Source organism: Barbus barbus (genome assembly GCF_936440315.1).
Source record: "Barbus barbus genome assembly, chromosome: 10".
NCBI classification, from domain to species: domain Eukaryota; kingdom Metazoa; phylum Chordata; class Actinopteri; order Cypriniformes; family Cyprinidae; genus Barbus; species Barbus barbus.
The window spans coordinates 26,278,341-26,304,405 of NC_136738.1; the positions used below are offsets into that span (position 1 = coordinate 26,278,341).

At 36.8% G+C, this 26,065-nt stretch overlaps 1 protein-coding gene across 1 annotated transcript in view; it reads left to right on the forward strand.

Annotated features, from left to right (window-relative positions):
- Positions 1-7,592: 7,592 nt before the first annotated feature.
- Positions 7,593-26,065, forward strand: part of LOC306875653 (striated muscle preferentially expressed protein kinase-like) — a gene marked incomplete at both ends in the record, with an annotated part of 79,141 nt that continues 60,668 nt past the window's right edge. Inside the window, 1 exon segment of the mRNA XM_079426337.1 lies at positions 7,593-8,022. Coding sequence (XP_079282463.1) covers positions 7,593-8,022 — 430 coding nt within the window.

Sequence of the window (26,065 nt, forward strand, 5' to 3'; positions counted from 1 at the left end):
TTTCTTTCTTCAGTTCCTGAAATTGTGTTTTAGGTTGAAGGTTTTCCCGCATTATATTTGCCCAAGAGATGATGCCATGTCTAAGATCAGTCAAATGTTGATGTTTAGGATTTTTAATGAATCAAAATAGGCTGTAGCATAGTTTAATATGGTTTATATTAACTTCTAGGTGGAGTGAAATACTTTCTGTATTAATCACTTATTTTAACATTTGATTTCTATTTTTTTAAAATATATTATCTAGTTATAAATGATAGAAAACCCATTTATTTTTGACCAGCGAACTCATGCAACATGCATGATTTTGATAAAACAGCGACATCTACTGGCGCTCAATAAACTGACCAAGTACTGCTCACTGCAGAGCCAAATGGCCTCCAGCAAATGGCAGAACACAAGATCCAGGGGGCGTGATTGGATCTAGATCCAACTCAGTCGTGGGCAGTCGTGGCCTAATGGTTAGAGAGTTGGACTTGTAACCCGAAGGTTGTGGGTTCGAGTCTCAGGTCCGGCAGGGATTGTAGGTGGGGGAGTGAATAACCAACACTCTCTCCACCCTCAATACCACGACTGAGGTGAGACCCTTGAGCAAGGCACCGAACCCCCAACTGCTCCCCGGGCGCCGCGGCGTTGGCTGCCCACTGCTCTGGGTGTATGTTCACTACTGAGTGTACACTTGGATGGGTTAAATGCAGAGCACACATTTCACTGCTGGTTATACTCTGTATAACTGTGTATGTGACAAAAAAAAAAAAAAAACTCCTCCCAACTTACATATAACAAACCTACCAATCTCCACCCCCTGATCCCTAAACCCACCCATCTCCACCCCTAAACCTACCAATCTCCACCCCCTAGATGTAGATCCAACCACGCCCCCTAGATCTTGTGGGCTGCAGCGAGCCCTACTTGTATTTATCTGCCAAAAAACAGTCAATCAGAATGACTGACAGCATCAAACTTGAACGTATGCATTTACAATAAATACAAGCATTACAATACAATGAAGTATACATACAAGGTATTAACAGCAGCTTTAATTAAACATTCCGCTACAAAAAAGAAGCTGTTTAGCACAAGCCAATCTGTGTCATTTTTTTTTATTATTTGTTAATTTTCATGAACCGCCCGAAATTGATTCTCTAGAATGAATTGTACTTCCCAGCACTACATGAAAAAGAGAACCGAGTACGAGGAACCGATTCACTGACATGAATCATAATTTCCAACGCAACATATGAGAGCGAAGACCGAATAGAACGAATAGAACGACACATCACATACCCCTCCACTTTTCGATGTAACTTGCGTTCACTCTCACCCTCCCGGCTATCTGCTATGGTTCAATCTTCGCTTCCTCCCCCTAAACAGTTATCCTCTCTTGATGCTAACAGTGCTACGGATACTTTCTGTTCCACTCTGACGTCTTGTTTAGATACTTATCTTCCAAGCCAGCCCGTACCACCCCTTCTGCCTCTTGGTGTTCTGATCTGATGTTCTCCAAAAACATTGTTCTAAACTCAGGGCTGCGGAAAGGGTATGGCGCAAATCACAAAATCCTACTGACCTTAATTCATATCGATCACTCCTCTCTGACTTCTCTGCTAATGTTTCAACTGCTAAAAGGGACATACTATCATGACAAAATTAACAATTCGCTTAACTCTCGCATGCTCTTTAAAACATTTTCCTCCCTCCTTTGTCCTCCTCCTCCCCCTCCTTCATCATCTCTAACAGCTGACGACTTTGCCACATTCTTCATTAATAAAATTACAAACCTCACAGCACAATTTTCCACACCACAATCTATCAAACACATCTTACTAGCAAACATACACTCGTTCACATCCTTCTCTCCACTCTCTGAGGCAGAGGTCTCTAAACTCCTTAAACTCCTTAAACTCTCTAAAATCCTTTCCAGTCATCCTACTACCTGTCTGCTTGATCCTATTTCATCTCATCTCCTTCAAGTCATTTCTCCTGCAGTTGTACCTGCACTCACTCACATCGTTAACCCATCCCTTCACACTGGAATTTTTCCCTCAGCATTTAAACAGGCTCGTATAACTCCACTTCTTAAAAAACCCACTCTTAACCCAACTCTTTTAGGGAACTATAGAGCGGTTTCCTTTCTTCCTTTCATTGCAAAAACACTTGAACGAGTTGTTCAACCAAGTCTCTGTCTTTCTCACACAGAACAACCTCCTGGACAGTAACCAATCTGGCTTCAGAAGTGGACATTCGACCGAAACTGCCTTGCTTTCTGTTGTTGAAGCCCTAAGACTTGCAAGAGTGGCTTCCAAATCTTCATTACTTATCTTGCTGGATCTGTCTGCTGCTTTTGATACGGTCAACCATCAGATCCTCTTGTCAACTCTATTGAGAAAGGGCATCTCAGGAACCGCACTCCAGTGGTTTGAGTCTTACCTCTCTGATAGGTCCTTCAAAGTATCTTGGAGAGGTGAGTTATCCAAGTCGCAACATCTAACTACTGGGGTGCCTCAGGGCTCAGTTCTTGGACCACTTCTCTTTTCTGTCTACATGGCATCACTAGGTTCTGTCATTCAGAAACATGGCTTTTCATATCACTGCTATGCTGATGACACTCAACTCTACCTCTCATTCCATCCTGATGATCCGACAATAGCTATTCGCATCTCAGCGTGTCTAACAGACATTTCTTGCTGGATGAATCACCATCACCTTCAACTCAACCTAGCTAAGACAGAACTGCTTGTAGTTTCAGCTAACCCATCGCTTCATCACAATCTCACCTTCCAGTTAAGCTCATCTACCATAACTCCTTCAAAAACAGAAACCTTGGAGTTGTGATTGATGATAAGCTGAATTTCTCAGACCACATTGCTAAAACTGCCCGGTCCTGCAGATTTGCATTATACAATATTAAGAAGATCAGGCCCTTTCTCTCGGAACATGCAACACAACTCCTTGTTCAGGCTCTTGTTCTGTCCAGACTTGACTATTGCAATGCTTTCTTGGCAGGTCTTCCAGCCAATTCTATTAAACCTCTACAATTAATCCAAAATGCCGCTGCAAGATTAATCTTTAATGAGCCGAAAAGAATGCACGTCACGCCTCACGTTCATCAGTTTGCACTGGCTACCAGTAGCTGCTCGCATTAAATTCAAGGCATTAATGTTTGCCTACAGAACCACCACTGGCTCTGCACCCCTTTACCTAAATTCATTACTTCAGACGTATGTGCCCTCTAGAAGCTTGCTTTCTTCAAGTGAACGACGCATTATTGTGCCATCCCAAAGACGCACAAAAACACTTTCACAGACTTTTTCATTAACTGTTCCCATCTGGTGGAATAACCTGCCCAACTCAATCAGAGCAGCCGAATCCTTACCCATCTTCAAGAAATGGCTAAAAACTCATCTGTTCCATCTTTACTTGACCCTCTAACTCTAGCACTCTCTATTCTAATTTTATTTTATATGTTTTTTATTTAAATAATAATAATAAAAATAATAATTATCTGTACTGCTTAACCAAGACATGTAATAGCACTTGCACGTTGTTGCTCTTTTGTTGGTTTTGATTGCTTCTTATGTCCTCATTTGTAAGTCGCTTTGGATAAAAGCATCTGCTAAATGACTAAATAAATAAATAAATAATTCAGGACTCCATATAGCTGTTAACTGCCTGTATCCAAGTGGTATTTATAATGCTTACTGAAGCATCTGTGAATGGCTTTTTATAAGTCAGGGTTTAGATGTGCATCTCATAGTAATCCTTACACAGCCACACACACACACTGGCACATATGCTTATGGTTACAGTACTGTGTATGCGTCCTGTATGAGACAAGATGTCTTTCTAGTCGAAAGGGCATTTTACAATCATTATGTGCTCAACATGAAGTGCTATTTTGCTTTGAAAACACTTTAAGGTAGAAAGCTGCACTCTCCTAAATGGCCTTGATGGTGATACTGTATGCATACCATAATATGAGTAATGCAGGGCTTACACAGACAATGCAACCAAAACAAAAAGCAGTCACAATCCGTGCACTCAGATTATATAGCCTGTTGTAAAACCAAATAAATAGTTGCCTTTGATAATGAATTCTGATTTTATCTTACAGATTTGTGTATTGATTAAATGTGTCAAAGCTATTATTTTTGCTTCTCTAGTTTTAGTCTTAACTGACGTTACAGTTTTATTTGAGTTAGAGTTTGAGTTAAAGTTTTTATTGGAATTTGACTTTATTTTGCATGTGATAAAAATCACAATTCTTTTTGGAGAAAGACCTCCTAGCACATTGTTAGTTGTTGAGTAACTTCAAATTTATAAATATAAAATTATTTTTATTGTTCTAAAGGGAAGCTCAAAAATACTTTCTGATTTTATAATGACCACTAATGTGTTTCTGTATTGATGGGATCTGTCAAAATTTCTCTACTTTTGTATTCTGCAGAAAAATGAAAATCATACAGCTTTGGAACAAAATGAGGGTGAGTAAATCAAATGATGAAAGAATTCTTATTTTTTGGTTAACTTTCCCTTTAAATGCGAAAGAATGGTTTTTATCATTTTTTATCTTTTTATCGCCCCCTAAATCATATATAAAAATGTTCAAATGAGTGAATAGTTTTTAAAAATAATTTTATAGAGACTAAGAGTCTAGATTAAGTATTTTAGAGCTATAAATAACTACAAGATTTATATACATTATAACTCATATTGTGAGTATCATATTTTCAGTATATTTGATATTTATCTGTAAAATGTTAAAGAATGGCTTATTGTTTGCTATATGTTATATTTTTATTTTCATAATTTGTTTTAATTTTAATTTTAAAGTTTTAGTAGTTTTGTTGTGTGTTGTAATATTTTATCATTTTTATATGTCTATAAAGTATTAATTTTTTTATTTGTTCAGTTTGAATGATTTTACACCAAGTTAAATTTTAATTTCTAACTAAATGAAAATGAAAATTAAAATGTTGAAATAAAAAGATTTTCTATATTATATTTGATTTTGGTTATAGTTAATTTTATTTTAAGTAACAGATGTATTTATTTATAAAGGTTTTAGTTTAAGTTAATTATAATACCCATATATGATGTCTTGAATCCTGATACTGCTGACCATATTATCAACTCATCACACATTTTAGGGAACTTTTAAGTTCTTCTACCTAAAATTAAGTTTTCTTATATTTGGTCATTGTTTGACTTGTTTTGGGAATCGATAGATCTAATTGCTGGTTTATTTGAGCTGAATATGAGTGGGGTAGCTTCTATCCTTAGTGACATCACCGAGGAAACACCCTAATTATGAGGGTATGGTTTCAACCAGCAGGGGGCGATGTTTTACACGCACACCAGACGCTCCACTCTTCACGGCATCACAGTGCTCTCCTTCCAGCTTTAAGTGAGACTCGACCACACGTAAGTGTAACTCTTCTATTCATTGTTGTCCATTAACGTCATCATTCTTGTCACCAGTGTCGCCATGCCTGCCATTCATCCACGCCTTTTCCAGTCATTTCAACCCCTAAAACAGTGTCCAGCTTAAACAGCTGCTTCTCCCCTATTGTGTTAGAATAGTAAAGTGTTGTATCTGCCTCCTCCGTTCCCTCCCACTCACTCAGAGACCTGTGCACCATCAACACATTTGCTCTCAATTCAGCAGTCCAGAGAGAGATGCTGTTTCTATGACAACTGGGTCCTGCAGGACAAACTGCAGAGAGGATTTTCCTTTCAAAGGGGGTTCCAAGGAGAAGGCACATGCTTAGCATGAAATTCAGCCCTCTGAAATCCTTTTACTTGTTTCTGATCTAATTTTAAAGTAGGGAAAATGAACATCAGTCATCTGTTGAATGTACCAGAGGGTTGGCGGTTTGTGAACACTCTGCTGGTGTTAAACATATCAGAGGTAAAACATTCACAAAGCTGTGAAAATGGTCATATTGTGCATTTTGTACAAATCTGTATAAAAAGCCCTGATACATGCATTATGCATAAAATTATTATTTTGAGTTATGAACTTGGTTTACTTACACATTTAATTAATTAGTGATAGAATATATCATCCATGCTGATTGATCGGTCAGTGTTTGACCTTTTTGAATTAATTGCATAGGCAGCTGATTGTTGCTGAATGAACAAAATTCAATTAATATACATATATATATATATATATATATATATATATATATATATATATATGTATATAACACAAAAGTTTTGCATTATTCAACATCTCTATTTGTAGAATCATTGAAGTAGTCAAACACTACAGTTAATGAATATTGTATGTTGTCTTCATAATGTAGAACCATAAAACAGCTTGCATGTAAACATAAAGTCCAGCAGATGGCAATCTATGTTGAATAGCAGCTGTTGTTATTAGAATTTTGTTTGGTTCTCATGGTCTTCTTTGGAATTTGCAAGATATCGTTGCATTGATTGTATTTAGTTCTTTAATCCTCATAACTATTTCCATCGCTGATGAAATAATTTAATATCAATATATTTTGTCTTGAGGGTTGTTTGAAAAATTATATTAATCCTTACAAGGCTTGAGTGCTGAATCATGTTATTTTCTGAGAGAATTAAAAAAAAAAATCCTACTGCCAAGACTGAAACTGATGGTAGTGACGATGTCGATTCTTACTCGGCTGCTATCTTTGACAAATGAATCAGAGCTTTACTCCGAACCCCTCCCTCATTAGGCCCCCATGTCACACTCTCTGAAGCTTGTGATTGGCTGTGAGTGCCAGGGCAGAAGATGAGGGGCTGTCCAAAAAATTTGACCTATCAGGGTACAGCTGTTCCTTGATGACTTAGTGGGACTTGTCTGTCACCTCCCCGGGGGGACATGCGAGTGGAGGGAGGGGGCTATCATGAGTGAGACCACTTAACTTGGAGGGCAAGGGGACGAAAGTCTGGGCACCGCAGGCACAGAGTTGGAAACCCATTGGAAATCCTGCAGTTGAGTAATCACCTAAAGGATCCAGCGATCATTTTTTCCCTTAGATCCTGAAGAACCTGGGGACCTGAATCTGAGGGTGAAAAGCTGAGGCCAAATTTTCCAAAAGGCAACAGGGGTAGCTGCTAATGCAATATGATCCTCAGGGACTCGCTCTAAAAATACCATCCAGCCAGGAGTACAGGCGCAAGCTACATTCACCTAATTGCAGAAAGATTAAACATTTTGTTTTCAGCTTCTCTAATTGGACATCTCAAGGATGTGAGAAACATATTCCAAAACATTTATAATGCAGAAAACCTGTGGGACATTTCTACAAACTTTTTTTTTGACATTTCTACGTGCCTGAAGGCCTTTCAGAAGGTCTTCTGTTAATGCACGTAGAGATTTTCACTTTTCTAAGAAGTAAGTATTGGATTTAACTGGTGTTAATAACCTGGAGTGTAGTTTTGCATTTCATGATGTCTGCTTGAATGTTTGGAATATGTTTACCACATCAAAACTCCAAATTATGAAAAGCTATTTTATTTTTGGACAATTTATTGTGCATTAGAGATACTGATGTAATTTGAAGCTTCAATCAGTTTAGTAACGTGCAGCAGTCCGTAAAGAAGCTCTCCACTGGATCATGAGGAAAGCTGAGGTTCAGATGACCCTGAAGAAGGGTGCTGATGAAGAAGCAGGAGGAATGGCTCCTCCAAGTCCCAGGATACCATCAAAACGGGCAAAAGTTAGTTCAGATCAGGTCGTACCAGCTGCTGCTTCTGTCTACCTAACCCCAACTCCAACTCCTCCAGTGTTCATCCGAAAGATGAGGAACGCTGCAGTAGGTACTGGCTGTGATATCCGCCTAAAAGTGGCTGTGGCTGGAGACCCACAACCTACCCTCTACTGGTACCACAATGATGACCTGCTCAACATGGATAACCAGGAATACGGAGGCCTGTGGATCAGGGACTGCAAACCCAGTGATGCTGGCCTCTATACCTGCATCGCCACCAACCATCTTGGAGAGGCGAGAAGCAGTGCTGTCCTTGCCGTTTTGGATTTGGGTGAAGGTAACTATGAATGTAGCTATGTTAATGTGACACTGTTTCATTTAGAGAACTCCGATTACATACAGCCTTGTAGAACTGACTGGAACATAAGGTCCCCAACATAAGAACATTGTGCCCGAATATCAAGCTTATGTAGATAATGCAGACTTCCACCACTAGTTCTCAAGCACTAAAACATGAGATGTGATAATTTGCTAAAGGAGTAACACATCTCTCTGATGAGTCTTACAAAATGGTAGCTAATCCAATTACAGAAAATAAAGTGAAGTAGCCACCCCTCCTTCTTCAGTCACTTTGTTTGGTTGGGGTTCCATTGTGGCAGTTACCTCAAAGACCTGTTTGGTGGGCGAGGGTGGAATGATGGGGGCAGCTGATGGGCTGAGACAAACTGCTCACCCGTCCCAAAGTAGAGCTGTGAAATTACCGCCCCCCAAGTCAGGGTGCTTCGTCTTCTCCTCTGAAGGTTTTAAATAAGCACTTCGCCTTCTTACTAACCTGGGAATGAAGAGGAGGTTTCATGTGCTCTTTGCAATTACCTTTGGGCAGAAATGTAGCAGATATTGTTTTCTTTTGCAGTTTAAAATGTGTCTCAGTAGTAATGTACAAAGATTCCCAGAGAAACGATATGGCTTTACAAGGAATGTGCGAACAATAGGGCTGGGCAAAATAGCTAAAAAAGTTATTGCTATATTTTTCAGCCTTGCAACAGTTCATTATTTTGATGTTTAAGTTTTTGCTTTAAAATGGGAAGTTTGATTCATATTCAAGGGTTTTGGATATAAATAAAACACATGAGAAACAATATTACAACATTGGTCGACAGTGTTAAGACCCAGGTTATAAATGTATTATTGTCTTCAATTTAAACTTCATTAATATAATTGGCATATAAATTGGTGTTTTATTTATATACAAGCATCCTTCAAGTAAAAGACAACAGTTGCAATATTTGTAATGATGCTTAATTTGATCTAACCAACAAAATCATCATACATATATCTTGAATTTTCAGTAAATCACTTAACCCTAGAAAATAATAGTGAATTGTATCTTTATACTTCAGTTGTAATTAAGTCAGAAAGGAATGTGGTTTATTATTTTAGCTGTTCGGAGTTAATTCATTGGTTTTGATCATTGCTGTGATGAGAGGTGATGGCGTCCAGCTTCAGATGGATTGGCTTTGTCTCCTTGCTGTTCTTCACAGTCACAGTGCTGAACTGGCCACGTCAGAGCACATCATTCTGACAGTGTTATGGTTGCCACTAACATTCATCGCCAAAGTGTCAGCAATGCGGGCACCTTTTATATTTGGGTTTCTCATTTGCACTCCATCAACAGAAATAGTGTAGTGCTTTATGTAGCCAGTTCAAACTTTCACCTCTACTGTACTTGCAGCATTCTCTTTAAATGCAAAATTGTTGTATGGTGTTTATTGCATTCAGTGTTAATGATTGACATTTAATGATTTTAGATTTTTCAAGGGTTTGTTACATCTCACTGTACAGTTTAGTTTTTGTAGTGCCTGGACTTTCAGCCTAGGGTCTCTGGACCTCTGTCCCTGAGTGTACTCCAGGAGGATCTGTGGAGAAGATATCTTGTATAAGGCATACAGAACTGAAATTTCTGCTAAAGGGGGGTGTAAAGGGGGTGTAAAGGTTGAAGTCCTAAGGTTCTGTCCTAAGGCAGAAGTTGTTCTCAACAGGTTATAATCTAAAAAGAAATAACCATATTATTGTGCATAGTTACATTTATGCATTTAGCAGATGCTTTTATCCAAAGCGACTTACATTGCATTCAAGTTACAGTTTTTACATTTTATCAGCTCTTGCTTTCCCTGGGAATCGAACCCATGACCTTGGCGTTGCTAGCGCCATGCTCTACTATTTGAGCTACACTATTTGAGCCTATGTTATGCTAATTTTTTTTGTTGACTGTAGGCTGTTCATAGTAATATTAATATTTTTCAGTTAGATTTTTAGTGTATTTTTCATAACATTTTTGTATGTCCAAAAAAATTGTCCAGTAAATAAATGGGTCCTGAGGCAAAACCAGTTAAGACCCACTGATCTGGAGTATGTGTCTATGACGTCTGTAGTCATGATGCATGTGTCAATCCTCTGGACAACTTGTGGTGTTTACACCTGTCTTGTCACTCAGCTAAATGCCAAATGTCTTTCTGTTTTGCTTTTCTTTTACAATGTCTTTTTTCTGCCTTTTCCTACCCAATGTTATCTTCCCTTTTCTTTCTTTTCGATCTTTCTGGAGTCTGTATTGTTTTGTTGTACTTCTTTGTCATTCTGACCATTCCCAGTCTATGAATCTCTACTTTCTCTGTTTTTATTTTTGCATTTCTTTCACTTTTTTTCCCCACTTATCTGTCTTTCAATGTATCTCTTGTCTTCTTGGCCTGAAGAGCCATCTCTACCCCTCTGGTTATTTCTGACAGTGGAATGTGCCAGGCTTCAGATTTTTGTGATGTTAATAGGCCATTCATTCTCCGGTTACACAGGAAGACATCACAGCTATATATAGGCCTTCAGCACAGGAGTTTTGCCTAGACCTTATTCAATTAGAGTCAGTCTGAATGAGGGGGAGAGTATGTTTTTGCCTGGTTTACAATTGTAAAATACTGTCATTACATGAATGGTAAAAATAGCCTGCTTTGAAATAGTCGGTGCTGTCTGAGAATCATTACAGATTTAGATTGTGAGGCAAGACACCAGGCTGACTTTGGCTGGCTTGGCGACCATCATTTAAAATAAAACCTGGACAAACAAACCCCTTTGCGGTGTAAATCATTATTGGTGCAACACACCATTAGCCGTTAAATCGGTAAACATGCAACAGCAATGTATATTTCTGGTCTGCTTCAGCTGACACTCAAACCGAGAGTACTTATATTCATCCTCAGTGAATAGTTATTTTGCAAAGTGCTTGCTGTCTCTGTCTCTTCAGGGAACATTTCACCTGTAATTGCTCTGTGCATTACGGAGCGCTTTTTCTAATATGGATGTTTCGAACTGCTGGGGTGGAAAAACCAGTATGGAAATGATGTACAGAGAGAAAATGACATCTGGATGTAGAGAGAAACATCAAAATGTATAGCTTTATCATCTTGTTTAAAAGAGTTGGTTACATAGCCTTTATTTTCTCTTTACTTGGAGTCTTTACTGTTGGTTTTTATTTGAAACGTATAGCTTTCTTTCAAGTGCTTCTCAAGGTCATTAGCTTAAAGCTTGCAGTTGAAAATCTTGTATGTTAATGAATGTATATGACATGGATTGCTCTCTTTGCTTTTAAAATAGAGGCTTTCTCAATGCAAAGCAAAGAAAGTCTCAAAACGTTTGCGTTCGCATTTGGGGGTGAAGCAGTAAGATGTGGGTTTTGGCTTCAGCCCGCACACTTAGAAATAATTGCATTGAAAGGAGAGCATTCTGTTGGCTATGCACAACTTTCCATTGGCCCCAGAGGTCAAAATGTCCACACAAATGCTCAGTGGGGTGTGTAATGAAAGGTCTCAAACATCATTTATATTTGAATCCAAATGGAAATTATAATCCCCGATAAATTGCATGGATTTCAAAGGATTTCTCTTGTTTTGCTAATGGACCCTCGCAGAGTGACAAAGTTATTAATTTGTCATCAGCACGTATGACTCATGGAAAATTACTGGAGCAGTTGAATATTGTTTTGTTCTTTTGTGGTAGGTGAAATGCAATTTCACCATTTGCAAAGAGGACGATGGAGGGGAAGTAATAAGTCCTCAATAGTTGATTTTATATAAAAGGGCATCTATGCACAATCACACTCAAAATCGTACATGCGCACACACATGCTGAGGCACATTTTGTCGCTCTCTCTAACAAAGCACACAGCTGTGCCTCCCTCAGTCTTTCATTTTCTGCCTATCACCAGCTTTTCTTTGTCCAGCTGAGAGGTTGTGTTGTTGCATTGCTCGTAGGCGGATATGAATCTATACTGAATGCAAAAAGACTAATTCAGTGCATTGGAATAAACTTGAGTTAATATACCTTTATTCTGTTTTGTGTACTGATTCTGATGAGTTGAAGCATCCCTCAGGTTGCACTGAAACGTTATTGCTTTTCCAATCTGCCATTGGCGACATTCTGCATCGCTAGAAAGCCCATGTCAGTTATCCTTTCTTTTTAACTGCGTTTGCATCAACACTTAACGATGATCCACTTATTTTAATTTTCTTAAAAGCATCTTGTTTACTTTGTGCTTAGGTTCACATTGGCCTTTAGTGAGTGGGTGGTTTTAACAAACCTCTGGTGTTGCACTTTTATGTGTCACCGCTGAAGCTTTTTGTTGCTCTAATCTCCACATAAACTTGTAAATGGAAAATTAAAAGAATAATTCATCAGTTTAAATTCTATCATTTAAAATTTTTTAACAAGTATTTTTAACAAGTGTTGCACTTTTATGTGTCACCATTGAAGCTTTTTGTTGCTCTAATCTCCACATAAAGTTGTATACAGAAAATTAAAAGTATAATCACATATATATTATAATAATCAGTTTATTAATGATCAGTCATTTTTACACTCCATTGGACACTGTGAACTATTGCTTTATAAAAAAATCTCCTTTTTTTGTTCCATTGAGAAAAAGAATAACGGCATACAGATGTGCATACATGAGGATGATTGAATAATGACAATTTTCACTTTTGAGTGGAACTATCTGTAATGTATTCTGTTATTATAATGTTTCCGAAATTACATTTTCCTTTCTTATATTGTTTCAACAATAGCTCTATAAAATTATGATTAATTAATTCATAAAATATCATTTTCAACTTGGACGAACTTATATTAAAGGGTTACTCCACCCCAAAATGAAAATTTTACTCCCATGTCGTTCCAAACCCGTAAAATCTTTGTTCGTCTTCAGAACACAATTTAAGATATTTTGGATGAAAACCGGGAGGCTTCTCACTGTCCCATTTACTGCCAAGCATTTTGCACTGTCAAGGCCCAGAAAAATATGAATGACATCGTGGTTCAACCGTAACGTTATGAACCTACGAGAATACTTTTTATACGCAAAGTGGGGTAAGGCGATGTCTACAAAATTGGCATCGGACGATGTCTACAGTGAAACAACGCAATGGACGATGACATGGGCGTGGGGAGGGGGGAGTTAGGGGGCGTGCCCGAAGTGTGAATCCATATTCGGAAAGAGACGGGAAACACATAACGATTGCTAACGGTTGCCTGTTACATTACAGCACATAAAATTTCACTTACCACATAAACAGAGTAAGGAGAGATGACTGCGGATGATAGCGAATGGTTTGCAGATTCTCAGCACCACTGACAAACATCTGATCTTGTAAAATGTGTGGTAAGTACAGCTGCTCCATAGTATAAACAGAGTAACTCATGCAATCGCGAATCTCGAAAGTGAAAGTGAAACTAAAAAGCAATCATGCATTCAAAAGCAGTTTCAATGCCAGGCGTAATAGCGGCTCCCTGATGCCCGCAGTTATATACAATACAGTATAATTACCCAACGATATAACTGCGAGAGAAAGAATTGAAATATATATTTTCCTCCCATCTCGTATTTATTCCCTTTAGGGGTTCCGTTGTATGCATCATTTTCTTTCCAAACACGGTATTGGGATGGGGTGGATTACGGGGGTATGGGGGGGTCACAATGTCGGCTCAACATCGCGATGTCTAACAGCCATTGGCGATGGACGATGGCATCGTCTATCAGCCCAACCCTAATGCAAAGAAAACAAAAATAACAACTTTATTCAATTTGTCTTCTCCGCGTCACCGTAGCGCCATTTTGGAGAATATCCGCTGGACGCAAACTGCGTATGCTGTTCTTTGTCAGACGCACCACACGGATACGCTGTTTGCGTCCAGCGGATACTCTCCAAAATGGCACTACGGTGGCACGGAGGAGACAAATTGTTGAATAAAGTCGTTATTTTTGTTTTCTTTGCATACAAAAAGTATTCTCGTTGCTTCATAATGTTACGGTTGAACCACGGATGGCAGATGGACTATTTTGACGATGTCTTTCATACTTTTCTGGGCCTTGACAGTGTTATTTACTTGAAGGTCAATGGGACAGTCACAAGTCCCCCGGGTTTCATCCAAAATATCTTAAATTGTGTTATGAAGACGAACGAAGCTTTTACGGGGTTGGAGCAACATGGGGGTAAGTGATTAATGACAAAATTTACATTGGGTGGAGTAACCCTTTAATTATAATAAATTCATGTTAATAATTTTTTTATCAATAGCTTTGGAAAATGTAGTTATAACCTATTAATATTAATTAATTTATCAAATATTATTTTCACTTTTGCCTGAATTATCCCCTTATTTTATGTTTTATTCAGCTTCATGAAATATGCAAGAATTTAGTGAAGTGGCCACACAATTGTTTTGTTGTAGTATTTATATAAGTGGCTGGAGTTTCATTGACCATTCTTGGCCTGAAAACTCAAAATGTATATCATGTATATATCTCTGAGCTTTTGTCCTTGATCTAATTAAAGCCATAATGATGGTCTGCGTAATCTCATTCCATCCTGGTTTATGGCAGAGAGGTGGCATGACCTCAGAGCTTTGTTAATGATGTGATAAAACAAAACATGCTCATGCAGTTATGTGTATTGATTTTGAAATAAATTTGAATACTTACATGGCACAATTGCCTTACCTAATCTTTTGGTACAGCTTCGAGGCAGTAGTTTTGCTAGGGTGTTGAGCATATAAGATGTCTTCAGAATAAAAACATCTGACTCACCAGTGTTTTAAAGAGCATGAAAGGGCTTAAGGGTGCCATACAGCAAAATAAACACCCCACATTCGCTCGAGACCTCTTCATCTTGCTTGCATTTTTTAAGACCTGCGGTATTTCAGTCTACACCTTTCCACACTGGCATCTTTTCCAAGGTTTATGATGCAAGAAAGATTTGAGGATCTTGAAGGGTGACCACATGTTTGGTTTGGTTTGTTTTGAGTCATCTTTGTGTTTCTCTCTCCCTCTCTGGAACAAATCGAAATATATAATACACTTCCATACTGTGGTCTTGTTCTCTGGGTTGCGTGATGAATATTGTTGCAATGGTGGTGTGCTGAACATGACTTGAGGTTAGACGATTCACTGATGCAAGAAATAAGTTTAAAGGTGCTGTAAGTAATATTTTCTCTGGAGTAGTATGCAGAAAATGTGGTACCTGATAGAGATAACTGCAAAAGCGATATCACACCAGTCTCTGTGACAGCACTTGGCTCTGTAAATTGCAAAAAAAGACATTGTGTTAATGTTATATTTTTGCAGTATAATTTTTTATAGACTTCTATTGTAAACTTCACAAATACACTGCTAAGTCTTTGTGATGAAACAATACACTAGACGAACTGAGAAGATTGTAGACCAGCATATGCATCCTTAGAAACACATGTTTCACACAGCTATATGAGGTTTCACCTGTCACTCAGAGATCTGTTTATAGGAACATGAAATTCCTGAGTAGGTCCAGGCTTTTCAGATTGAAGTGCAACCATCAAGCCTCTTTTGCAATATGAACTGTATGTTATGTAGGAGAGGCTGTTTGATTGCCTGACTGACCCACTCATTTTTTTCTGTGATTGCCTGTAACCTGAAGATACTGCTATTCAAAAACTCACAATTTTTAGCTGTAGTTTGCGTTTTACCGTAGTGTTCAGATTTATAGATATTAACTATAAAGCATTAAACAACAAGAGACCATGCGTTGTGATTTTTGATAACACTTTAGTATAGGGACCAATTCTCACTATTAGCTATTTGCTTATTAGCATGCCTATTATTAACATATTGGCTGTTTATTAGTACTTATAAAGCACATATTCTGCATGACTATAGTCCTATCCAATACCTAAACTTAACAACAACCTTTATAACTATTAATAAGCAGCAAATTAAGAGTTTGAGGCAAAAATAATAGTTAATGGTTTGTTAATGGCAACAGCTGGACCTTAAAATAAGGTGTGTGTCTTTTCTTTTCCCCCTATTCCTCTACTTAAAATTGCAGTGCTTTTGATTTTAAGTGGCAACAGCAAAATGCATATACCCACTTTATTTTTGATGTGAGAGTGGACGTGGCCATTTGTAACTTGAATATGTGAGGTTTCCGGTGCCATTTGTTTAGTTATTTTAGCTGCAAAATAAGGTGGACAAGACATCAAGAAGTTCAACTGTTGGCTGCTTATGATTTTAAAACAACATATAAACTTAATGCATTAGTATAGAATGTGTGATCACAGGAGTACATTTATCTGCCTTTTAACTTTAAACAGCTCATCCTATTAGAATTCAGAGTTAGAACTTTGTGTTTTCTGAAAGATTGTTGGTTTTCCATTCCATTTGTATTCCTACTAGTCAGATTCCACACATGGCACTCCCTCTGTTTCCAATTAAACGCTGCTAATTAGCATAGCTTTAAAACCAAATGGATTCACACAGAGTGCTTTCCCTTGGTGCTACACTCATGAGATTGGGGTAAACGCAACATTTGCCCCAGACCCCCTGATTAACTGAGGAGCCATGAAGCTTACGCTAACTGAATAAACCGTTCTGAGCTGAATATATTCCGGTCCTTTGAGTAGTTTTGCATGTATTTTCAAATCCCTTTCACACATAGTGGTATGTATATGTAATATTATCAGATTGCTCCAACTTTAAATTCTGGTTGGACCTGCATTTGGAACTAAGTTGAGTTTTTGTGAATTTTTCCTGATTGTTCAGCACTTTGAGTTATAAAGTAGTTGTAAAGTGCTTTATGAATTAAGGAAACAAATAATAATTTGAGTAAACACACCCCTGTGACACATTTTACATTAACACTGTTAATTTTGTGCTTGTAAGTACATAGAGATGGCAACACTGAGACTCTGGCTCACAGAGGATCTATGTGTCGCTTTATTGTTTTTGACAGAAAAATAATTCATCTATACATCAGTTTAACTCCATATGCTCCATATGCTCTTGCAAAATATTTAGAAGAATGAGGGTAATGCTTTCTGTAATGAAATGACATGCAGTAATACACCATCATCCAAATCTTTTTTTAGCTACTGTTAATAACCTTATTTAACAAGGTTGTATTAAATTGTTAAAAAATTACTGTAAATACATTTAGAATGTAAAAAATTTCCATTTCAAATAAATGCTGCTTTTTTACACTTTCTATTCATCAAAACATAGTTTCCACAAAAATATAAGCATAAATATAATTATATAAATTTATATAATTATATATTTATATATATAATTATATAAATATAAATATAATTTCAACATTGATAATAAATGTTTCTTGAGCAACAAAGCCATAATGTGACATTGAATTCAGCTTTGCCATTACAGGAATAAATTACATTTGAAAATATACTAAAATAGACAGTTATAATAATTGTAGTAATATTTTACAATTTCACAGTTTTTACTGTATTTTTGATCAAAGAAATGCAGCCTAGGAGGCATAATACCAAAGACTGATTATTAAAAATACATTTAATGATCTATTGAACTTTTTTTTATGATTTTGCTATGGTATGAGGTAATATTATATTAAAGTAACAAGTCACTAGTTGTTTTTATTCCACGGGTTTTAAAGGCAGATCTGGGGAGTCTCATTTGAAATGCCACAGTCTTATTTACTGTATCTCTTTCTGCTGTGACTGTGAACTACATGTTGATTGAGTAGATAGTGAGACGCAGGGTCCATCTACCTCATCTTTTATTCATGGGAACTTTAGCCTGCAGCACAGACTGATGAAGCCTGAGGATGTGCGCTGTTTAAGGCATGTATGAATGTTGAGGAAATGCCGTGATATAAATATATCGGACAGGTATCAATCTATCTCCGATATCTGGTATGATGCATCAATTTGTCATCACTGCGGTAGCTTCAATCCTACAGACTGGCTGCCATTATCTCAGTTTGATCATGCCTGTGGTGTAATGGCCACAGAAAGACAGGGACTTCCCCTCTCGAGCTGCAGTTGTTGCTGTCCTTCAGCATGTGGATAAACACCCATGCTGTGTGTGTGTGTGTGTGTGTGTAGAAGTGGGCACATATGAGTGAGACTGACACGGAGCAAGTCTCACGTGCAGACTGCCAGTGAAGTCATGTGCTTGAGATAATTCCTAATTTAAGACAGTAATGATCAAAGGCTGCAAACACCCACCTCACCGCTAGTCATAATAACCCTGCCAGTCTAAGATAGACCACACAATACCGCTCTGCTCCAGAGGTGACTCAATACTTGAGGGATCAGACTCTTCTGTTCTTGACATAGGGGAAACTGGGGACAGTTCTTTAATATTTTCCTTCATAACTCACAGACTACTGTGGGTCTACCTGTCATCTTTTGGATTAAAAAACATATATAGGCGCCAACAGTAAAAATACAGTTAAAATATTTACTTTCAGGAAGGCTTTATCATAATACTGATTTTAATAGAAGACAAATATATTTTTATTAAATCACCTTTTTCAAATAAGATGATATAATTCACCTCTTTAAATAATATCATTGATTTTGCTTTTATTTAGTAATAATTTAGCTGTCAGAAAAGTTTAAAGCAGAAGTCTAAGAGGTGTCTACATTATAATTGTTTTAAATGAGGTAAATCAATTTAGCTAAAACATATATTAATCAGATGATGACTCAGGAACATTTACATTTTAATTAGTTGTATAGTGCTTTTCACAGTACATATTGATCCAGAGTAGCAAAGAGCAGTCCTTACATTTTTCAGGTATCTTTAATCCTTAAACACAGTTTTATTAGTGTTACAGTTGCATGTTGATTTCAGTGTTCTACAGGTTTTTTATTTATTTATTTGTATTTCTTGTTTAAAGCATAATTCTAGGTTTATGCTTAAAATGTGCCAATGAGGTAAAAAAAAAAATGTTGATAAATATTCATGATATATATTCTCTGAAGTCTTTAGTTTTTGCCTCTAAAATAATTTATTTTATTTTATGAAATGAAATTAAATAATGAAATGAAATGAACCTCCAAAACCCCAAATCAATTTCTTGCAAAAGAATATGACCAGACAGAAAGAAACTTCTGATAAGTTCTTAAATCAGTGTTATCATTATTACTTCATTATTACTTATTTATTTCAAAATCCCTGGTAGCCATTCGGGCAGGCATTCTTCAGACTATTTAGAATAACTAATAAAATTCAAACATTTTAAACATAAATGAACCATCGGTAATAAAATACAAATAAACAAATTTCAAGCATAGAAATAAAATAGAAATAAAATAAGGTCTAATTAGTTTACAGGTACAGAAATGTAATGCATAGTGTTCACTAGTGGTCGACCGATATATCTCCAATGCCGATATATCCGGCCGATAAGTTTTTCTGTTTGGCCGATGCGTTCCAGAAGGGATTTGGGATTTTATTTTGACGACACGACAGACTTTTATTTTGACGGCGCTGAGAACGGCAGCGCCTGAGCACACAGTACTCACATTCTCCCTCTTGTTCGCTGTCGTTGTTAGCAGTTCTGTCTAATACGGATAAAAGTTTGTCTAATAATCAGATAGAACTGTTAAACAAAGGAATTAACAGGTATACAAAAAAAGTATTATAACCATTGCTTTTATATTATTAGTAATAGAAAGGCAAACTTTATAAGACTTTCTCGTTTGCCTTCAGCATTCAGCAAATGCGCATTTATATCGTTTAAACAAATCTTTGAATGACTAATGAACATTTAATTTCACAAATCTTGCAGACTATTCGAATCCAGCTGTGAGATCTTATAAAGTGTGCATTTGTATCTTGTTGGATCGCGTGTTCTCTGCGTGACGGTCGGTCAGGAGAAAATGCGCAATTGACAAACTTAAACTCGTGATTTCATATTACAGTATGCTGCGCTTCATGCTTTTGCCCACTGCCATATTCATGTCATTTTCCCTGTGTGCTGTATGTAAAATGAGTGTTACCTTGGCTTTATTTGAAAAAATATGATTCCCAATGCACACAATCTTCCCAGAATACTAAGTGCCCTGTTGGTTGCAGTGTTTACTTCCTTTTTAGTTATATTTTTATTAAATATTTATTTATTTGTGAAAAATGCTTTGTCATCTAAAGTATAATTATGTTTTAATCCATTTTCAAATTTTTTAAAATTTCTTAAATACTAATTAAAATAAAATTATATCGGCCATCCTGCTTTCCTAGATATTGGCATTGGCTGTCAAAAAAACAATATCGGTCGACCACTAGTGTTCACTGTATATATTAAGTTTAGATTATTCTTTGTTGAAAGTTGTTTGATTAACATTGAGACAGACAGCAGCAGGTTTTTATAGGGTGCTGTCCCTTTAAGACTGATTACACGTAGGGGTGTGCGATATGAAGATTTTTGATCGTGGATGATAAAAATGTCTCCACGATCTGCTTTTGAAGAAATATCGTAGTATCGTGCTACAGCTCAAATTATAGCAGCTGCAGTTCTGGCGCAGTGGAGTTACTCTCACGGGACACTGCACTTATTCGCAATCACAAAAGTATATTATTTGCGTATGTTTTAAAGCCTTGCCGGTTAAACATTTAATTCGTGCGCTGGTCTGACGTGTGCTTTTTCTGAGCCCGTACAGCGCTCGCACGAAAAAGCCTGTCTAACAGCGCCTGATTAAGTTGTCTTTTACGCTAATACTGTCAAAACACACAAGGTTTACATATAGATGCAGTTGGTTATGTCTAGAATGAAAGTAAACAGTTGAGAGAAAAATGGATGTGTGCCTGTTAGATGCGCGCAGGTTTTAAAGGGATAGTTCACCCTAAAATTTAATTTCTGTCATTATTTACTCACTTGCATGTTGTCCCAAACCTGTATTAATTTCTTTCTTGTGCTGAACACAAAAGAAGATATTTTAAAGAACGTGGGTAACCAAACAGTTGCTGGTCCACATTGACTTTGATAGTAGGAAAAAATACTATGGAAGTCACTGTGGACCAGCAACTGTTTGGTTTTCCACATTCTTCAAAATAGCATTTATTTTCAGCAGAAGAAAGAAACTCATTCAGTTTTAAAACTAATTTTGAGTGAGTAAATGATGGTATAAATAAAACACTATGACAGAATCTACAGACAGATTACAGAATTTTTATTCTTTAATGTTAAAACAACAAATGTTCATTCAGTTTCTTGAATGCTCCTGCTAAATAGGCCTATTGTATCTGAAAATAAAGCACTGTTTGCTTTACTTGTATATTATGTGTATTTGTAATGTGTATCTTTGTACTTATTTTTAATAACAAAGATAAATAATGACAGATTTTTATCTTCGCCCACTTTGGCCTAAATAACCACCATTCTTTTTTTATATTTTATAAAACTTTTGAAAGGCTTTGTTTTTATAATAGGGAAATTATTTTGACTGCACTACTCAGACAAAATAGTAAAACCAACATGACAAAGAATCTTGATAAAATCATGAAATCGTGATATTTTTGTCATATTGCCCACCCCTAATTGCACGGATCCAATATAACAATCCAAATGTGATTTCTTGCTCCACTGTTTACATTCACAACCGAATGTGTTCACGAGAGTACTTACTGAGACGGGTATTTTGAGATAATTTGGTGTGTATGTGCCCATTCAAGTGCAAGGAGATGCGAAAGAAGAATCAGTTCTGTGATTGCACGCTGTATGACATAAGGCTTTCTGTGTGTGTGCAAATAACAGTGCGTGGGTATCAAATTGTTATTTTTCGCCTCTTCTTGCACTTGAATGGTAGCTTGATTGGAAGACACAATAGCCCCGAGTTGTGATTAAAGAAATTTTGCACATTACAATTGTCCCAGTCTCTTTTACTTGATATTTTCACATCACTTTCGACATCGTTATGAACCTACAATGTCCGTTGGTTGTTTGGTGGCATCTGACCAGTGATCTCTTTCTTTCTGATGTGATTGCGTAGCTTTTGCCACCAGATAAACAGCGTTGAGAATTGCTGTTGTCCTTCTCTGTTTGTTAAAGCACTTTGTAAAGCTAAAAGGATTCCTAAGGGAGCAAAAGGCTATTATCATCAGCCACAGACACTTCCCATAATGCTCTTAAGAGTCTGACTCGGAGTGCATCTGCAGTGTGACTGCATTGTTGTTCAATGGCTTTTTGTTGCTGGCTTAGTGCGTCTTCCGTGACAATTGGTGCATCATATTTTTGTTTTTGCTTGTAGTTCAACAAAACCCCATCATTCCAGGTCAATTGAATGGCAGGTAAAAACAGTTGCTAGTTTTGGCACAAGTGTTAGACAGATGATTTAGTTTGTAGTCTTTTTTAACCCGACCTTCTTAATGCTGAGTAGATCTCAAGACAATATTGAAACGCAATATCATGGGCACACACAGAACTGATTTCACTTAAATACTCCTACCTTTTTCCATACTGACCTACTTGCGTTTAATAACAGGACAAATGTAATCCTATTGTGTTTGTGGAGAAAATCTAAACCCCTCAGAATGTGCTAGTCAGTTGCCAGGTGTTATATGGAAGTATTAGTCAGCTATTCAGTCGGCTAGTTTGATGTTATGAGTAATTAACCAACACTGTTATATTCCACAATCTTTAAGAATTGATATCTGAGTTTACGTTTATATTTAGAAGACACTTTTGTCCTAAGCAACTTTCAAATGAGAAAAAATACAAACAACAATAATAGCAGTGTTACGATTTAAAATGTTAGCACTGATTTTGCCATCATTTATACTGTATCCTATCAATAAGTGGAAGAAAGGTCAGGTACACGTGACCATTTCTGGTTAGAGCTAATGTGACTTAAGCCAAAACAAATGTCTCCTTTAATGGACAGAAGGAGAGTAATGTCTGCATGCTCGGGCAGACAGAGAGATGAAACATGGTCTTAAATTTGTCTGTGTAATTTTATTAGCCCTTTTCCATTATGTGACTGTACGTCAGAGACAGTACTGCTCTTATTGGATGATCGATGTCCGGGATTGATCTGCTAGTGCAAAGGAGCTTTAAATTAATATTCCAGGTTCAATAGCCACAGAAAATAAGGCTCTCAGGGTAAAAAATAGAAAAAAGGTTACATTTTGTTTGCAGTAAGGCATTTACAGTGAAAGTACAGGGAGACCAGGTAATAGACATCAACATTTTTGAAGTATACATGTTGTCTAGTGTGATAGAATCACTTATTGATTTTGTTTGTGTAAAACATGACTTCAGTGTCATGCATATGCATTATTTATGTGCAGAAAATAGATAATGAATAGCCTGCGATTTTTCTATATTTTTATTCATATATACGACCATTATCTGAAATGCAGTAAAAACTGAAAACGGTGAAATATTTTTGCAAAAGAATCTATTAAACATTCTTATTTTTTTATTTCAACAAATTCAGCAATACTTCAAATTCATTCACAGGTGGCTGGTTTTACAGGACTTCATCTAGAAGAACAGCAGGATTAGTATCTTAGAGGTACTGAAGAGAAAAGGATGATTTGCACAGGTATAACTGCAACTGCAGAGAAAGAGAGCTTGAATTTGTGGGGGTAAGAATTCCGGAAAAGATGAGGAAGAAGAGACATATTAGCAGCAAAGGAGCGAGTGAAATGGGCTTTGAGTCAGACTGGAGAGAGAGGAGAGGAAGGCAGAAAATGGAGGTTAAGTGTTTTAGAGGGCGTCAGCTAGAGGTGTCAGTCTCACATCATGGCTGCTTGACAAGTGCTTTTACAGTGAATATGGAAAATCATGCTGGAAAATACTGAAGATAGAGTTTTTTGTACAAATGTAAAAAAATGTACATGAACATACAAATGTAGAATATTGATATATCAGTAATTGGGATCATTTTAATAATGGCAGCCTATAATTTACTGTATAAAACATGATGACCAGCACAAAGCATGTTTAGTTGGTGTTTTGAGAATGAGGGCATGTATGGAAGCAGAATAATGACAATAGTTTTTGAAACATAAAGCATGCTGAATTCCACAAATCAAAAAAAAAGATGCATTGCAATTAACAGTGCTTGCATTTTAAAGCCTTGCATTTCCAGGTCTTGCATTTTTAGGTCCTGCAATTTAACATAGTTGTTTATTTAAGCTGTGAATGTTTCAATTCAAAATATTTCACACACATTTATTAAATGTATTAATTACATTAAATTACATTTATTACACATAATTAAAAATTCAATAACTCATATTCACCTTCCAGAATTCACTTACAAAATATTCAATCTGTTTAAAAATATGATATATAATATTCGACAATGTATAATATTCAAATTTCGGTCATTTTATTTCACTTTCCAAATTCTCTGTCACAAATTTAGTGGTTAAAATTTGGCAGAAAATTTAGAAAATGCACATCCGGGACCCGCAGGAATAGCAGTAGAGCACCGATGCATGATCTCCAGCTGATGTCAGTCGCTCACCAGCAGGTGGCGCAAACAGCTGTTGATGAAGGCCATATGTGTGGATCAAGTCATTCATTTAAAAAAAACTGATTTGCAGAAATGGCGCAAGTGCTAAGTAGAAGTTTTGATTATCGGGGCCAGTATAAACATGTGGAAACGCTGATTGTGTGTATGTTTAATTCAACATCTTTGCTGTTTCCCGTAGCCTACATGTAAGCAGCTTTCTCTACTAGGCGCGTTACGCGTCATTGGAGAATCCTGGAGTGTGATATATGAGGGGAGCCTCAGTATTACAGCACAGTGTCACACAAGCCATGATACAAAGTTACAGAACCTAAGCAACCGAAAACAATATATGTCTTCCTCAGTAATGTTAGTTCTGTACTTCAGCATTGGGTAAAAGTGCATTATAATCTCATTTAACCCTTATGTTATGTTGGGGACGTTTTCGTCCAGTATGGGCTGCTGTTGAGTCTTAATTTGGCCACAACTTTCTCTGCGTTTCAGCAAATGGAATGATTTTTGGTGACAAATCTTATTTTGACACATATTTTGGGAAAATGCTTTGAAAATTTTCAAAAACTCAACAATACACTGTGGGCAAATTCACTACCCTTATGTTTGGAATGAAAACATCCACTAAACACACACACACACACACACATTATAATATGCTGTTATACTCCATATAACTCCATATACAAGCCAGAAACTAAGCTTTGTTTTTGCACAGGCCTATCTAAAGGGTTAATGGTGCTACCTGGTGATCAACACTTAAAATTAAAAATTTTGCCTCTTCCCAACAGGGAAAACCACCAACAATCAAGAATGCATGATTATATGGTGTCATGGCTTTGCAATCAAAAAATGTCGTTATAATGGAAGTCAATGGGGCAAAAACAGCCACGAACAGTAAATGAGGGAGAAAAAATTCAAATCTGATGCTGCACAAAAACTAACAATGCATCAAAGCCAATGTTGTTACTAATCTTTGACATGTCCAAGACTGTGATAAAAGGTAAAAAAATATCCAGTCCACAATCCCTTTTTATATTGAAAATAAGTCATTTTGTATGTTTTTTCCCCCCAAATCAGTGACATCATTTATGAACTTGGCAATAAAAGAGTAAAAATCCTGGATTTTTTTAAACATTTAGTAGTTTTGATCAGGACTGAGGTTTATTAACAGATTTATGCAAAAAAAATGGAAAAATATTTATCTGATACAATTTTACAGCAGTTTAATTTAGTGGATGTTTTGACAATGAACATAACGAAAGGGTAGTGAATTCGAACAATACACGAGGGTTAATTGTGGTAGAGAAAGCTGCTTATGTAGGCTACGGGAAACAAAGATGTTGAATTAAACATACACACAATCAGCGTTTCCACATGTTTATACTAGCCCCGATAATCAAAACGTCTACTTAGTGCTTGCTCCATTTGGGCAAATCAGTTTTTGTAAATGAATGACTTGATCCACATATGGCCTTCATCACCTGACATCAGCTGGAGATCATGCATCGGTGCTCTACTGCTATTCCTGCAGGTCCCGGATGTGCAACGCTGAATTTTCTGCCAAATTT